The sequence below is a fragment of the Rhodamnia argentea genome, chromosome 5 (assembly GCF_020921035.1).
Source record: "Rhodamnia argentea isolate NSW1041297 chromosome 5, ASM2092103v1, whole genome shotgun sequence".
NCBI classification, from domain to species: Eukaryota; Viridiplantae; Streptophyta; class Magnoliopsida; order Myrtales; family Myrtaceae; genus Rhodamnia; species Rhodamnia argentea.
The window spans coordinates 19,242,249-19,260,199 of record NC_063154.1 but is presented as its reverse complement, the minus strand read 5'-3'; the positions used below and the strand labels follow the sequence as shown (position 1 = coordinate 19,260,199).

Here is a 17,951-nt window from a genome sequence, read left to right as displayed (position 1 = left end):
TAGCGGAAAATAACATAGGTCGAGGCCGAGGTCGAAACAATCGTTATGGAGACCGTGGACGCCGTGGACGCCAAGGTGGCCGTTTCATAGGTACCGATGTATGGAAAGCTAGAGGAAAAATGCTCCTAAACCCTTTATTCGAGGTATTCTCTAAGGGAGGCAAGTGGCTGGAAGATGAAGACATCTCCGAGGATGCAGAGCCGGACTTATTCAACCCGTTCCTCGGATAATCGGGTGAACGTGATAATTGAGTGGCCGGACGATGATTTCCCCACCCCCGAGTAAAAGGCTCTTTCCGAACTTTATCTTTTAATGCATTTTGATTACTGCATTTGCTTTAAAGCTTTTTGATGTTTTAGCACCCTTTGGGTCACATGCTCGTGATCCAGGAAGTGCAGATCGTATTGTTCTTAGTTGCATTTATTAATGAAAAACATTTCAAATTTGATTACGGACATGTGGAGCAACGGATTGGTCCGATGATGACAATTGATTCTACCATGAAACTTGAGGCCCGATCCGCCATATGATCTAGGATTTTAAACGGCTTTTGAGAACCAGGATGTCCGGAAGATCGTGGACTAGTTCTCCTTTCCTTATCTAAGAAAATTGAAATTTGAAAAATGTTTTCATGATAGGAATCATGCATCCTTCAATTTTATCATCTTTGAATACTAACCTTTCATGGTGCATTTCGGGCATGTCATCCCACCCATACATAACAGGTTAATATGTGACTCATATCAGCTCGATGACTATGCATGCGAAGTTGATATAGACGAGGTTGATGTGAGCGATATCAAGAAAGAATGGGATTGTTTCGAAGAATCTAAGCCTCCTATTTCCGAAGAACCTATCACTATTAATTTGGGAGATTCGATTGCGTCAAGGAAGTGAAAATAGGAGGACACCCGTCTCGCAGCGAGATATTTTAAGAATGACGGTGTTACTCAAGGAATATCAAGATATCTTCGCCTCGGTCGTATGCCGACATGCCGGGTCTAGATCGTGAGATTGTGGAGCATGCTTTGCCCACAGATCCTTCTTGCACACCAAGAAATCAATCACCCAGAAGAATGAATCCCGAACCGGGGATAAAATCAAGGAAGAGGTGATGAAGCTCCTTAAAGTTGGATTTATCGAGGCTGTCCCATATGCTGATTGGGTCGCCAATATCGTACCGCTTAAGAAGAAGGATGGGAGAATTAGAATATGCGTGGATTATCGGGACTTGAACAAAGCTAGTCCCAAGGATGATTTTCCCCTACCGCACATTGATGTGCTCGTCGACGCATCTTGCGGGTTTTGAATTGTTCTCCTTTATGGATGGATTCTCGGGATATAATCGAGATCATCTGTGAAGGAAAAAGATAAGATCAAGACCTCATTCACTACACAATGGGGAACTTTTTGTTACAAGGTGATGCCATTTGGGTTGAAAAATGCAGGTGCAACATATCGAGGGCTATGGTGACCCTTTTTCATGATATGATACATAAGGAGATCGAGGTCTATGTGGATGATATGATTGCCAAGTCCAAGCCTGGAGAAGACCATGTTAAAGTGCTGAAGAAGTTATTTGATCGATTGAGAAAGTATAAGCTCAAGTTGAATCCTGCGAAATGCGTATTTGGCGCAAGATCCGGAAAGCCGCTAGGGTTTGTGGTGAGCAGCCGTGGTATTGAAATTGACCCTTCCAAGATTAAAGCCATATGGGAAATAGGAACTCCCTTCTATCGTTAAAGAAGTAAGGGGTTTACTCGGGAAGATTGAATTATATATCCAGATTCATATCCCAACTATCGAAACGGCAAAACCCTTCTTCAAGTTGCTAAAGAAAGGTACAAAGGTGAAATGGGATGCGGAATGCCAACAAGCATTTGAGAAGATCAAGGAATATCCGGTACAACCTCCGAGTATTGGTACCTCCTATCCCCGACGTTCCTTTAACTCTATATCCGATCGTTAATGATGAGTCCTTGGGAGCTTTACTTGCCCAAACTAACCCCAAGGATCGTAAAGAGCGGGCCATATATTATTTGAGCAAAAAGTTTACAACATCCGAAGTCAAATACCCAACAAAGTGGAAAGGACTTGCGTAGCATTGGTTTGGGTCCTCCATTGCATTGAGGCGAGATACACTTGCATTATCATATAGAGCTGGTCACCGAAAATGACCCCATCAAATACCTTTTGGAGAAGCCAACATTGTTGGGAAAGATGGCTAAATGGCAAATACGCTTTCGAGTTCGATATCAAAACCTCTCCCCAAAAATCTGTCAAGGGAAGAGCAATTGCTGACATGCTAGCCGAGAATCCTCCTAAGGACGTTTCGAGCAAAACAAGGGAGGTCAAATCCTGAATATATCTGAAGACAAATGGACAATGTACTTCGACGGCGCAGTGAACCTCACTTGGATCGTGCATCGGGCGCTTTGATATCCCCCGAAGATCAACATTATCCAGTTTCAGCCAAGTTGGTATTCCCCGTACCAACAACATTTCTGAATATGAAGCCTCGCATACTAGGATTACAATTGGCCATCTCATTAAAGGTGAAGAAGCTACTTGGTATATGGAGATTCCATGCTAATCATTTTACAAACTCAAGGGGAGTGGAAGACAAAGGATCCCAAGCTTATTCCTTATCATAAATACCTCGAAGAGCCGATCCAACACTTTGAGGAGATTACTTTCGAATATCTCGCCGAGAACTCGGAACCATTTTGCTGATGCTTTGGCCACATTATCGGCCATGTTACAAGTGCAAAATGGTCTTGAGATAGAACCGTTAAGGATTGACATCCTTGAGCAACCCGCATACTGCATGGTCATTGAAGAAGAACCCGATGAGGAACCGTGGTATCATGACATCAAGAATTACCTACCGAAGGGCGAATTCCCTTGAAATAGTCAACCGAAGATAAAAAGTACATAAGCAAGATGGCATCTAAATTTTTCCTCGGCGGACGGATCCTATACAAGAGATCCTTTGACTCGCTCCTGCCGAGGTGCGTGAATTCCAAAGAAGCAAATCTCATTATGAAAGAGATTCATGAAGGGGAATGTGGACCGCATATGAATGGCCACCTCCTCGCCAAGAAGATTATGAGACTCGGGTATTACTGGTTGACTATCGAGTCGGATTGCAACCAAGATGTTAGATCCTGTCATCAATGCCGGGTATACGGCGACAGGATAAATGCGCCGCCAACCGAGCTACATCAAATGTCGAGCCATGGCCATTCCGCATGTGGGGAATTGATATGATTGGCCCTATCAACCCAAAGGCCTCAAACGGACATCGCTTTATTTTGGTGGCTATTGACTACTTCACTAAATGGATTGAAGCCAGCTCATATGCCAATGTCACTGCGAATAGTGTGGCTAAGTTCATCAAGCGAGATATCATCTCAAGATATGGAGTGCCAAGAGCCATCATTACGTGACAATGGCTCAAATTTGAACAACAAGGTTGTCGATCAACTATTGGAACAATTTAAGGTACGACACCTTAATTCTTCGCCTTACCGCCCGCAAATGAATGGAGCCGTGGAAGCGGCAAACAAGAACATCAAGAAGATATTGGCCAAAACTGCTGAGAAATATCGAGATTGGCACGAAAGATTGCCATATGCTCTCATGGCCTACCGAACTTCAATTCGTACTTCAACCGGGGCAACTCCTTACTCTTTGGTATACGGTATGGAAGCAGTCCTACCAGTAGAGGTGGAAATCCCCTCTTTAAGGATTCTGTCTCCAAGTAGGGCTCACGGAAGATGAATGGAGTCGACGAGAGACACGAACAATTGAATTTGATTGACGAAAAGCGATTAAGGGCTATCTGTCATGGTCAAAGTTATCAGAAGAAAGTGGCCAGAGCTTTTAACAAGAAGGTTAAACCTAGAAGTTTTGAAGCGGGGATGCTAGTTGTGAAGAAAATGCTCCCAAACGCACAACACCCAGGAGGCAAATTCATGCCAAATTATGAAGGCCCCTATGTGATTCAGAAGGTCTTATCCGGGGGAGCTCTTATACTTGTAAACATGGATGGAGAAGAATTGGCAAGTCCGAGTGAATTCGGATGCCGTGAAGAGATATTTTCCTTGAAATAAATTGAGCTTCGGAGCGGTTGATGAGCGAGATATGAGTCACATGAAAATTTTGCATTTGCATGACATCTGCATACATGCATTTGCATACGTTTGTATTTTGTAGGTGGACTGGGAATCATGAAGAACTTTGCAGAGCAACCGGTCAAAACAGGGAAGTTATCTGTTACTTTGGATCACGGATTTTGAATATCTTGGACCGATTGTTTCCTTTTGTTTTTACAGGAGACAGGAGTCAACGTCCGAAGGAGACGAGAAGAAATCGCTTCCGAACTTAAAATTTTGAATACCTTGAACTGATTGTTTCCTTTTGTTTTTACAGGGGACAGAAGCCAATATTTGAAGAAGACAGGTTTGAGGTTCTCTTTCTTTACAAAGAATTTTCATACGCCGTCGTGCTTGAAATTAAAAAAACTTGGAATTATAGAGCCACAAGGCCCTTTCAAAGAAATATTCCTTACAAATTACAGAAACATCTTTTGAATATTATCTTTGATGAGAACATTTGGCAAACGATGAATTTTGACGAAAACGCCCTGAGTTTCTATAAAAGGGCATGCTTTGAAAGCTTTTCAAAAGAATGATCCTTCAAATGAAAAGAGGCAAACTTTGTCCTTAAACACGTCCCCGACACACTTGAGTGATGAGTGAGAGTGATAGAGCGAAAGAGCTTAATTTTGGGACGTAGGGATCATTCGCGGTGATTACATGGATTTAAATGATGAAAGGCATTTCCATTTCAAAATTATCCATACACATTTGTATCCCTTGATAACCACTCGAGCCGAAAGGGAGAATTTTATGAATATAACCCTGTCAAGAACCACCCCACAATGGGGCATATTTGGAGGTTCATTGGATGATTCCTTGGAGAAAAGGTCGGGTAAGACTTTATTGTACCGACTCGCATCAATCTTTTAGTGATTAGCTTCGGGTGATTTCGGCAAAGACTTGGAACACCTCAAAGTGAAGAAAAGCATTTCATTTCTATATCCCAAACACTTACCCTTTGAAAAGCCAATTTGAGCCTTTGAATATTCATTTCTAAACCCTTGTTGGTGATCACCCCCCCACACTCGGGGCAAAGCAAAGGAATTACCAACAATGAATCAAAAAGCATGATCGGAAGAATTTTGATACTTGGTCTCAAAAGAGCCGGTCGGTGCGAAAATGATGAAGAATGAAAGGGCTAGAAAAAGCAAAGTGCCTGGTAAAAGCAAGGCCAAAGCCCATGAAAAGAGCATCCCGAAAAGGGGCAAATCCTAAAGAAAAATCATTAAGATGAAAAGAGGAAAATCCTCAAAATCAATTGGAAAAAGAATGATTGTGAATTTTCTGCAAAAGGCAAATGAAAGCTGGAGAAATGTCAAGGTGATCACCAAAGTTCACCCTCTTTTGAAAATATGGCCGTTCTTAAAGAGCCCACCTTAAACCAAAATACAACCCGTCACCAAAACTTTTCCGATCTAAGAGGTGTTTCAGGTCGATGCAAGAAATCATACAGGAAGCTACCGCTTAAAGGGGTAAGTACAATCCTGTCTTATCATGACTTCGGGGTTCTTGACTTGTAGACCCGAAGAAACTATTGTTGATCAAAATTCATTTCTAAACTTCAAAATGAATATCCTTTGAAAAGCCTTTGACCCGGCCCGAATTACGGTCCCTTTTAAAATGCCTTCTACGATTAGTCGATTGTATGAATCTCGAATGATCCCGAAACCTCGAGGTTAGGTTTCCTGTGAGCGAGATTTGAATTTTAAGAAAAAGCCTTTCCAAAACGGTGAGAAGCCCTCTTGGATGAAGGAAAATCCTTTTGAAAATTTTTTAAAACAACCTTTTTGAAGAACACTCGGGATGTGTCATTCAAAATCCATCCCCAATGGAGATTTGAAATTGTGATTGGAGACATTTCCCTCACAAATACACTTTGAAAATTTGTCTAGAATTCTTGATTTTTTTTTCCAAGAACTTAAAGTTGTCATACTAATGATGTTTGATTGAACTTTCTGCAGGTTCCCGGTGACCCCAAATCCTCGGAAAAGTTGCATTTTAAAGATTTGATTAACTTGGATTTTCTGCGGGTCTTTTGGCATCCCCAGGTCCTCGGATCCTCTCGCTTATTTGAAAATTTGAAATAGGGTTTGAGCTCTGTAGGTACACTAGTCAACCTAGGTCCTCGGATGGCACCCTCTCGGACGGTTAGTAGCTGGAGAGACGAAAACCGATCCGCTTATTTGAAAATTTGAAATAGGGTTTGAGCTCAGTAGGTACACTAGTCAACCTAGGTCCTCGGATGGCACCCTCTCGGACGGTTAGTAGCTGGAGAGACGAAAACCGATCTGCTTATTTGAAAATTTGAAATAGGGTTTGAGCTCTGTAGGTACACTAGTCAACCTAGGTCCTCGAGATGGCACCCTCTCGGACGGTTAGTAGGCTGGAGAGACGAAAACCGATCTCGCTTATTTGAAAATTTGAAATAGGGTTTGAGCTCTGTAGGTACACTAGTCAACCTAGGTCCTCGAGATGGCACCCTCTCGGACGGTTAGTAGCTGGAGAGACGAAAACCGATCTGCTTATTTGAAAATTTGAAATAGGGTTTGAGCTCGTAGGTACACTAGTCAACCTAGGTCCTCGGATGGCACCCTCTCGGACGGTTAGTAGCTGGAGAGACGAAAACCGATCCGCTTTTTAGATGGTGAGTCCCCGCATGGAGGATAGCCAATCTTTTTTAAATAGGTGAAACCCCTTTGTTACAAGGGTGAACCTCCCCCTCGACGGTTAGTAGTTTGGAGAGACGAAAGCCGATCCGCTTTTTAGATGGTGAGTCCCCGCATGGAGGATAGCCAATCTTTTTAAATAGGTGAAACCCCTTTGTTACAAGGGTGAACCTCCCCCTCGACGGTTAGTAGCTGGAGAGACGAAAGCCGATCTCGCTTTTTAGATGGTGAGTCCCCGCATGGAGGATAGCCAATCTCTTTTTAAATAGGTGAAACCCCTTTGTTACAAGGGTGAACCTCCCCTTTCGACGGTTAGTAGGCCGGAGAGACGAAAGCCGATCTGCCCCCTTTTTAAATGATGAATCCCTAGTGGATAGTCAAACCCATTTTAAATAGGTGAAACCCCTTTGTTACAAGGGTGAACCTTCCTTCCAAATCTTCAAACCACCACTCGACATCATACGGACGCCGACCATTGCAAATCTCGTCGCGCCATTCACGAGTAATTCCATACACCGAATCTTTCAACCTCGGATCGACAAATCTCAAACCATAGACAGGTGAGCTACGGGTAAGTCTCTCTCTTCTCATTTCTCTTTCACATAAAATGAGCATGAATCGAAATAATTCCCCACGGAGTCGGAGCTTAAACTCGCGAAGGTAAAGCAATCGAATGTCAAAGACTTATTTTCTTTAGATTTTTCCCCAGCAGAGTCGATTAAGGATCCAGGTGTCACCTTGTCTTTGAAAGCAACCTCTAACCGAGATTACTTTCAAAGAGGGGCAGCTGTTGACACCCGAATTTTTAGTCGGTTTTCCTTTAGTTTTATTTTCCAAAATTCATTAAAAAATTCACAAAAAATCAAAAAATTAAAAAATCAACATTGGAAGCCTTGGCCAAGCTTAAGGAACCAATTTGGAACAAAAAATAATTTTTCATATTTTTCGCATTTTTTTAATATTTTAGGAAAATAAGAAAATACTTGAAAAATCATAAAAAATACTTTTCGAGGTCACAAAAATACAGAAAAATGTCCAATATTTCTCTTTTAATTCCCTTTCTATATTGATCTCAAGAAAAATTGAAAATTGAGTTCAATTTTAGGTGTTTCTTCACAATGCCTAAGGTTGAATTTGCACAAAAAATACCAATTGAGTCTTTTTATTTGTAATTTTTGCACATTTTAAGTCTAGACATTCAATTGTGGTCCCTTTGAACTTCAATTTGATCAATTGCACCCTAAATTGCGCGAATTGCACAAATTAGGCAAAATCCCCAAATTATTTGCAATTAAGTCCCTCAACTTTGCAATTTTTGAAATTAATTTCAATTGAGCAATTTTCTATACACAATTGGATCACCCCTAGGGTTTTAACACATTCTGAATCTATTGGCATAGGTCTCATAGTCCAATTTTATCAATTAGACGTCCAATTGAGTTTTTCCCCAATTTGCCGATTTAGAAAAATTTGGGGATTTCATATAAATCGATGGGAAATTTTGGGCAAAATTGCATTTCCAGATAATATCTAGGCCCCTAAGTCCAATTTTGTGGTTTAATTGCAAAAATTCCCACTCAATTTCGTTTAATTTTGAAAATTGTAAAAATTCCACTGCCTGAACCGGTTCAGACCGGCCCGATCACTGGTCGGACCGGTCGAACCGGTCCCGAATGCTGCCTTCTTCAACCTCTCAGCCGCGCCATTTTGCAGATTTGGAAGTGGATTTTGATCACCAAATTGAGAGCCAATTCGACTCTAGTTCGTTCAATTGATAGAGGGCTTTGGTTGTCCGGGTCGAAGAGCGTCGATTGACGCCGGTGGCAGAGCCAATCATCGCCGGAGCACGGCTGAATCTCCGGTCAAAGGTTCAGCGCCGGCGGAAAGTCAACATTTTGCAAAACGCCCAAATTGAAGCTCAATTCGCGTACGCCGGAGTGTCAAACGGACTTGGACGGAACACTGTTCCGTTCCCGTCACCGTTCAACTCACTTCGCACGCGTGGGCACGTGCGAAGTGAGTCGGCGAAGCCTTCACCGTGCGCGCCAAACTTTGAAAATCGAGTATAAAAGCCAAGGAAGATTCCAGACTAGAGGGAGAGGTTCATTTGCTCGCCTAGGCAAATGAATAGAGAGAGAAAGAGAGAGATTAAGAGAGAGAAGCTCTCGCGAGTGTTGAGTTGGCTTCGCTGGAGCTCCGACCGTGAGTCACTCGTCCGGCCGATTCGGACCAACTCGAGCCGAGAAACCACTTCCCGAAGCTCACCCGAAGATCAAGGAAGTAATCGCGCCGCTGGATTGACTCCGCAACGTCCAAAAACGGTGAGTTCGACTTCAAGCTTTGTTCTTGTGCAACTATGGCATCACTCGCTCTCGAGTATAATCTGTGAAATTGATGTGTGCCTTTTACCTTCGAACCTCACTAACCACAATCGCATTGTTCTTTCGCATTGATTTTGCCCGATCGAGTCGAATCAAACCTCCAACCAACCTCGTCCCGGGTCGGACTTCGGCCAGGCGTATCTAGCAACTCCGGGCTCGATCGGAGCCCGAGGTAAGTGTCCTTAACTCTATATTAACGTGTTTAAAGCTTGAATTCCATTGTTATGCTCTGTGTTGCTTGATTGAAGTCCGTGTTGCCGTAATCGTGATTAGCTCGATTCTCACGTTTTAGCCGTTGAAATTGCTTGATCTTAGAGTATGTTAATCTGGATGTGAAAGCGAGTAAATTAGCGTTGGTTTGAGGTTGATCGGCCGAGGTTTCACCGTTGGATCTCGCCGGGAAACCTCGGCCGTTCGTCGCGTCGTCGTGAGGTTGAAGACGACAAGGCGACGTGTCGAGTCAAACAGTCAATGAGCCGACGTGGCGTCCTCTCGGTTGGACCGGCTCACGTCCGGAGTCGGCTCGGCCGTTGGCGCGAGCGAGCGGCTCGGACTCGATCCGACGGCCAGGATTATTATATGAGTTTGATCTGTGGCCGTCGGATCTTGCTTTTTGTATTTTCGGATATTAGATATATTAGGTAAATAATTCAATAAATCAAAAACGGTGCCGTTTGTTAGAGTCTTGGCGACGTCGTTTAGAGTAGATAGGGAGTGGACGGCCGGGATTGCATCTAGGATTGATCGCAGCCGTTCAAGGTATTAAGGCGTGCGACGTCGTTTTGTCTAAGGGAGAGACGAACGGCTCGGATTAGATCTAGGTTAGATCGTGGCCGTCCGTCCATTTAACCGATTCGGCGTCGTTTAGAGCGTGTAGGGAACGAGCGGCTCAGATTCAATCTAGGTTAGATCGTGGCCGTCCGTTCGTTAGTCCGAAGCGGCGTCGTTTTGTTTAATTGTGAGTTGACGGCCGAGATCGATTCCAGGATTGATCTCGGCCGTCCATTTATTTCTTAGATTTCTGAATATTAGAAATTAGTTTTAGAAAATCAAAAATAAATAGATAAATACGTATACGGTGTCGTATAGGTGTAGAGTAAGTTTACGGGCGGTCGGACCGGATTGACCGGCCGTTGACCGGGTTGACCCGGTCCGGTTCTTTAATAAAAAATAATAAAAAATAAAAAGAAAATTTCCAAAAATCCAAAAAAAATTGTAAAAATACTTAGAAAATTCATAAAAATTCCCAGATTTTCATAAAAAAATTTCTAAAAATTTGTAGATCGATTCGGGACTCATAAAGTCTGGATCGAAAATTTTTGAGACTTCGAGGGTTGATTAATTTCGATCCGGAAAATTCCAAATATTTTTAGAAAATAAATGAAAATTCCAAAAAATAGAAAAAATTAGAAAAATTCCATAAAATCACAAAAAAATAGGAAATGGCCACATTCAACTGGCCCGACCCTAATTTTGTGATTTTTGGGTCCCGAACTCCCAAAAATGACCATTCTACCCTTCCGGGCCTTCCGCCCCAAATTTTTACCAAATCACCCCGATACCCAAAATTGATTTTTGTGTGGGCCGATAGGGCCATTTTAGACATATTGAACTTTGATTGATTGATTTGATCGATTGTAATGATTTTGATTGCGTATTAATTCCTCCGATTGTGATTGATTAGGATAGAAAATTCCCATCCGCATGAATACTCAGATTTCTTTTAGGACCTACCTCATCCGATATCGCATCTGCACGAAATCTTAGGTTAGAAAAAAACAATCAACATCGGTAACCGAAAGGGCGTCAAATATGAAACTTGGCGTAACCAAATCCCCGGACCCAAAATCTCCGGTTTTCGCGGAACCGAACGGTTTCTCCCGACCGCTCGGTAAGGTTTTCCGATCGTACCTTCCAATAAATCGATCGGTGGCGACTCCAAATTGCATGTACATCTCGCACATGCCACCCGACCACACAAGGTCAATTTCGATATTTGAAAAATTTTACCCGACATCGCGATTCGAGTAATGGGTCTTGGGAGAGACTCGCGATCCCCCATATATATATATGCCTATAAAAAGGAGGGATCGGCTCGTTAGCCCTATTCCACCCCCGGGAAATGAGGAAATTTCCGGGAGGGTCGCGACACTCGCTTCGCGCGGCATTGCTCGCGAAGCGAAGAAGTAGATCCTCTCATATGTGAATAGCCATTTGGTTTGTTAAATTTCCCAGAGTGATTGATGCTTTTTATGTTTGCCCATCGGGTTTCATGTACTGTGATTCTTTGCAAGTAATCTTTGAAAAAAAAAAGCAGATTGTGTCAACACCGTCTTTTCCGTGCTTGTTGCTCTGTTCTTCCTCCGAAGACAGAACATATGTGTAAAGGGTTTCTCTCGTTGTCAGTGTAAAGAGTTCAGTCAAAGACATTCAAGAAACCAGTCCTATGTTCAAATCGAGTGATCGATACATTTAACATTTCCGGGAAACATTGACGGATAAACTTGACATTGACAGAAAGGCCTTCGGGCCCTTGCGACTCGGGGGCGCTGAGCCTCGACGGGCCGCACGGTCCATGGTTAGGTCGACATTGACACTGGTGATTAGGATACGAGAGATTGACCAGTTGGCCAAGATCAGTGATCGCGAACGGGCGTTGTGCTAGAAAAGAAAGACAATTTCTCAGGCCATTGCTTTTAAACAAGAGAGGAAGGAAGAACGAGTTTCTCTTGCGGCACTAACTTCCCAACCACCCCCTGGAAGATTCCTACTTCGCCGCTCATGAAAAGGACGTGTGTCGGGCCATCGGCCACAGATGACAAGACAGGACAGGTACTGCAGCAATAGATGTAGCTGCACATGATAATTATTTTATTTATCTATTTTTTGTTTTTATTTTAAAAACACTAATTTTATTTTTTTAATTTTCGAAATAAACTTTCAGCCTAGAAATAAATTGGGAATAGAAATGAAAAGTAAAAATTTACACTTTAGAAATAGAAATAAAAACTCTTCTCATTGTCTGTCCTTGGTCGCAGTCCGCAGGTTGCCGCAATCGTAACTCAACCTCTCGTGGCAATCCTAGTCTCCATTACAATCGTAAAAATTTTGTGTTGTTATCAAATGATTTTGTCGCTATTAAACGGATTTCTCTGCTCAGAAATTCGATTATAGAACAGAAAATGGAAAAAAAAAATGGCCATAAAATTATGCCCAAGAACATAATGATTATCATTCGCGTTTTAAGTATCCATGGATTGGGAGTTCAACACATGGCAATTCCATCTCTGCCGTCGACTCGGAATTTCGACAGCAAACTTCCTCCAAATTGGAATGCATGTGGAAGGCCTTTTTCCCGCTACGTGTAGCGAAAAAAATATCGATCGCGAATCGTGACCCGATGAAGGCATGAATGCCCGAGTTTTTCTTGTTCGGCCCGAATCGGCCGCCACGCCGAGTGTCCAACGCCGGAAAGAACCCGATCTAGTCACGTGACAACGAAATTTCGAATCACGTGAGTACCCAGAGTTCGAAACAAGGCACAACGGCCTTGGAAGTCAGTCGCTGGTCCCTGTGATATAGCGTGGACTAGACTCCCAACTCTCTCCTTCCTTCCCTCACTTGTCACTTTCTTGAGCCACCTCCTCCTCTTCTTTCTTCTTCGCCGGTCTTTGCCATGGGAACCGAGTCCGATCGAGGATTCCATGTCCTGTTCTTCCCTCTAATGGCTCACGGCCACATGTTGCCGACCCTCGACATGGCCAGGCTCTTCACGGCCAGAGGAGCCAGAGCCACCATAATCACCACCCCGCACAACGCCCCTCTCTTCCGAAATTCTCTACAGAGCGACGACGCCGGATCGCGAATCGGCCTCCGGACCATCGAGTTCCCGACCAGAGAAGTCGGCCTCCCGGAAGGCCTCGAGAACCTCGACATGGTCACCACGCAGGACGTCCAGCAGAAGTTCTTCAGGGCCATCTCGATGCTGTCTCCGCCCCTGGAAGCTCTTGTCCGGGAATTGGCCCCCGACGCGCTGGTCGCCGACTTGTTCTTTCCCTTCGCGAACGACGTCGCGGCCGGGCACGGCATCCCGAGGCTGGCCTTCCACGGGACGAGCTTCTTCTCCATGTGCGCGGACGAGAGCGTGAAGCGGCACAGGCCTCACGAGAAGGTCTCATCCGAGGACGAGCCGTTTCGCTTGCCCGGTCTGCCGGACGAGATCACGATGACGAGATCTCAGCTCCCTGATGAGCTGAAGATCAGGGTAGAGACTGATTTCACCAGGTTGCTGAAGAGAGCTTATGAAGCTGTGGATCGATGTTATGGGATGATAGTGAACAGCTTCTATGAGCTTGAGCCGAGTTATGCGGATCACTACAGAAATGCTCTGGGCAAGAGAGCTTGGCACATAGGACCTGTTTCATTGTGCAATAGGAGCTTGCAAGAGAAGGCACAGAGAGGAGGGAAGGACGCGATCGACGGGCACGAGTGCCTCAAGTGGCTCCACTCGAGAGGGCCCGGCTCGGTTGTCTACATCTGCTTCGGCACGACTTCCAAGTTCTCCGATGAGCAATTGCGCGAGATCGCCGCGGGATTGGAGGCCTCTGGCCAGGACTTCATCTGGGTTGTGAGCAGAGACGGAAAAGAAGAAAATGGAAACGAGGACGAGGGGCGGGACGACGGTTGGCTGCCCGACGGGTTCGAAAAGCGGATGCGAGGCAAAGGGCTGATCATCCGGGGATGGGCCCCGCAAGTCCTAATCCTCGACCACCGGAGCGTCGGGGGCTTCGTGACGCACTGCGGGTGGAACTCGGTGCTCGAGGGGATCAGCGCGGGGCTGCCGATGGCGACGTGGCCCATCTTCGCGGAGCAGTTCTACAACGAGAAGCTGGTGACCGAGGTCCTGAGGATCGGGGTCGGGGTCGGGGCCCGGCGCTGGGCCAGGTTAGTGGGGGATTTCGTGGGGAAGGAGGCGGTCGAGAGGGCGGCGAAGGAGATTATGGTGGGGGAGAGGGCAGGGGAGATGAGAGGCAGAGCAAGGAGCTTTGGGGCCATGGCCAAGAGGACGGTTGAAGAAGGGGGCTCTTCACACAACGATTTGGGGGATTTGATAGAAGAATTGAGGACACATGGCTCAGGTTGAACAACTTTGGCTTTGTGCGGAATAAGGAAGGTGATGACATTGTTGTTGGCGTGATTAAGGAACCGGGAATTTAGATTTAGGTGCATAGTATTGGGGCTTTCGTGATGATTTCAATGGTCATTTTAGATGTATTACTAACTTGCTAGCTAAAAGTTTCAACCACTCAATTCTTCTTTCCTACTGAAACATGGGTTTGATTTTTTTTGGTCCTTACCCAGGCACATATCTGTGAATCAAGAATGCAAATCCTGTGGGTAGAGAGGTAAGAATAACAAAGCAATCGAATTGAGAACATATATAACTCGAGAGACGCTAGAAAGGCTAGATTTTGCTCCCATTGAACGCCGGTCGTTGTAGGCGGAACTGTGACGGTATGTATTTTCAGAACACCGGTACAACTTGAAGTATTGATGAGACCCAACAAAAAAAAAGTTTGGGTATTTATGTCTCACGGGAGAAAATTCAAGTTTTTCTTTTTTCGGTAAGACTAACCTTGAAATCAATTGATGTGGACTATTTATGAATCATGTCGAAAATACTAACATGATCTCGACATGAATTCAAGCTTTTCTTTTTTCGGTGAGATTAACCTTGAAATCAATTGATGTGGACAATTTATGAATCATGTCGAAAAGACTGACATGATCTCGACATGAATACACTCAAACATGAGTTCAGCTATGTTAAACCCTTGTTGGCATCGATTAGTGTCACTTGTGTTGTGTCAAAACTTGAAAACAAGCCCCAAAATCACTTGCTTTGGCATTAAATTAACCAAGTAGAGGATTGGCTGAGAGAAACCTCCACTTGTTTAATTGATCTCTCAATTCAAGGCAGGCGCCATTAAATATCCGATTTGAATTCAAATTTTAAAATTCCGCAATCTTAGCACCTTCAGTGATTGCTTTTAACTAGTACTTAGCTTTTCTCCATCTATACACGTAACAAGGGTTAACTTTACTCTATTTTATTTTGCGAAAAAAGTGTCGGAAAAGTCATAAATCTATTTCATTAGTATCAATTTAATTCTAAATTTGTTAATGGCGTCTATTTAGTCTTAAACTTTTTGACCTAGAGCCAATTCAGTCATTCCGGTCAATTTTGACTGGATATTGCTGACGTGGATGCCGGATAACCTATGTGGCATGATTTCATGTTTACATGGACATTTTTTTAAAAATAATTTTCGAATTTTTTAAAATTATTTTTTCTGTCTTTTTTTTTTCAACTCCTCACTTGGCGTTCGCCCTCACTAGCCACCGAAAGAGAGAGGGAAAAAAAGAAAAAAAAGAAGAAAAAAGAACAAAAATTAATAAAATAATACAATTTGAAATTTATTGAAAAATTTATTAAAAGATTATTTAAAATGTCCATGTCAGAGTAGATCGTGCCACTTAGGTTGTCCGGCTCCACGTTAGTAAATTAGGTCAAAATTCACCGGAATGACTGAATTGGCTTTAGGTTAAAAGGTTTAGGACTAAATTGGCACCACTAAAAGATTTATGACTAAATTGGCACAAATACAATATGTTTAGGAATTTTCCGACACTTCTTCCCTTATTTTCAACAAGGACTCAAGAGCTTGAGCTCGAAATCAACCTTAGAAAGTTTGGATAATGTTATTGCGTTATAGAATTTGAGGAAATACCTGTTTGTTTTTCAACTAATAAAGTTATCGAGAAAATAATAGAAGCTTGGCTGAGCTTAAAGTCGAGCTCGAATTCAACACAGTTGGGGTATAAAATCATTCAAAATATGTCATATAGTAGGGAATGGAGGATAGACAGCAAATGAACAACACATTAGATGCTAATATTGTTAATTTTTGTGAAACCGTTGTCAACTATTTTAAAAGTTTAAATTCTTTGAGAGAAGCATAGTATAGTATATAAGTATTCTAACAGTCTTTTTCACACTTAAGCTAGACTTTGATTTAAAATTAGGCATGGAACCATACAATGAGGGAAACAAATCAGGACTTTTGAAAGATTTAAATTCAAAACTTCTTATTTTGATACCATGTAATTTTTTGTGGGACTACTAACAACTGTTTTAAAAGCTTAATTTCTTAGGTGAATGCAGATTCATTATCTAAATATTCTAACGAAACTTTGGCTTCTAATGATGAAATTAAAAGTTGAATTAACAAATTTGAAAGGTGAGTAATCGTTTTTTTCTCATTAGTCGTCTTGATTGTCATGATTGTAAACGTGAAATCAAGATGATAAATAACCTATTTCATGTATAGTCAGATATTAAATTGCTGCCCCGAGTAGGAAAATTCTCACATATAATCGGTACCTATCGATCCGTTCCATCTCAACCATTAGGACCTCACTAATGGCTAAGGATAGTAGTAATTTAGTTTTCATAACATTACGCAAACGAGATTTAGGACTTGTACTGAGTTTTCTCTCTTAAATATACAAGATTTAGGACTTTTACTGAACCTTTTCCTTAAAAAAACATGTAGGAATTACCCGTATGAATCTTCACTAATGTCTAAGGATGATAGTAATTCTATTATGGCTTCACGTTCTTGCCAAAGATGATGCCGTTTTGTTTCGTCATTTGTAAATCTATCTTACTAGTTTCATCTAACTTCAAAATTTACACGTATAATTCTCCTCAAATTCATATCATACCTCAATCATATTTCTTATTATGTAAGAAGGTTGCCTTCTTCTTATCATGATAAAATATTAAGTTGTCGAATTAATGCCAAGAATATCCGCTATACACTTAATTGTAAATTGCTGAAAGGACTATTAATTGACTTCTTGGCTCGTAACTCATTAATTCAGGATTTCAAGCCGACTTAGGTATTTTTTTTTTTTTATAGACTAAGATTTTGTACAATCTCTTGTGATAACTACTAACCAAAGGGCTCATTTAATACATAGCTTGCTTACTTTAAGCACTAAGTTTAACCCATGAAGAGCTCTCACGGGTCGTAGTCTTGAGAAGATGACATTGTCAAGAGCATTCTCGAATTGAACGACAGATGTATCACCAGCAAAATGTTTAGGTCAAAATCAATGTCGGTCAATGACATGGACCCTTCGATGGTAATAGATCATTAAAAAGAAGAAGAAGAAGAAGAAGAAGAAGAAGAAGAAGAAGAAGAGGAGAAGGATAAGATAAAAACGTCACATAGCCAAAGCTTGGAGATCAAGTTTTGGACAGGGCCCCCTTATTCCATGAGAAAATAATCTTTTGACGGTATCAGGAAAGTGACTTTAATCATTAAGAAATGCAATCACATTGGTGATTTAAGGCGTTCAACAAACGTTCGATTTCTGACCCCAAAAATAAATAAATAAATAAATAAATAAAAAGAACGTTTGATTCTCCACGTCATTAAGCACAAAGGGATCTCTATTTGGAGAAAATATTAGGTGCACCTAGAGCGCCAACCCATCTCCCAACCAGTCACTCATTGATCGACACGTGTCAATATGGGGCCCACATTTCAGATTTTCAGAATTTCGCTTTTCAACCACCTTGCAGCTGAAGCGGCCTCGCGCCCGTCTGCGGCCGGTGGCGAGGGAGCCGTCCGTGTCAAGGATGTGGTAGTCAAATAAAAATATAAAAAAAA

The 17,951-nt window shown here is 42.6% G+C and overlaps 1 protein-coding gene across 2 annotated transcripts; it reads left to right on the top strand.

The window, feature by feature from the left end:
- The first annotated feature begins 12,802 nt into the window (after positions 1–12,802).
- LOC115737253 (scopoletin glucosyltransferase-like) lies at positions 12,803–14,877 on the top strand. 2 transcript variants are annotated; one of them, XM_048279378.1, is made up of 2 exons: positions 12,803–14,383; positions 14,572–14,877. In XM_048279378.1, exon 1 carries the CDS (start codon positions 12,887–12,889, stop codon positions 14,351–14,353), a length of 1,467 nt encoding a protein of 488 aa, XP_048135335.1. In that variant the 5' UTR covers positions 12,803–12,886; the 3' UTR covers positions 14,354–14,383; positions 14,572–14,877. The 2 variants fall into 2 exon arrangements, with proteins under 2 accessions (XP_048135335.1, XP_030525157.1); XM_030669297.2 differs by having other exon boundaries at positions 14,537–14,877.
- The last annotated feature ends 3,074 nt before the right edge of the window (positions 14,878–17,951 follow it).

Bases quoted from the DNA above. Each gene is read 5' to 3' on its own strand.
- LOC115737253 (XM_048279378.1), top strand. From the start codon at position 12,887: ATGGGAACCGAGTCCGATCGAGGATTCCATGTCCTGTTCTTCCCTCTA.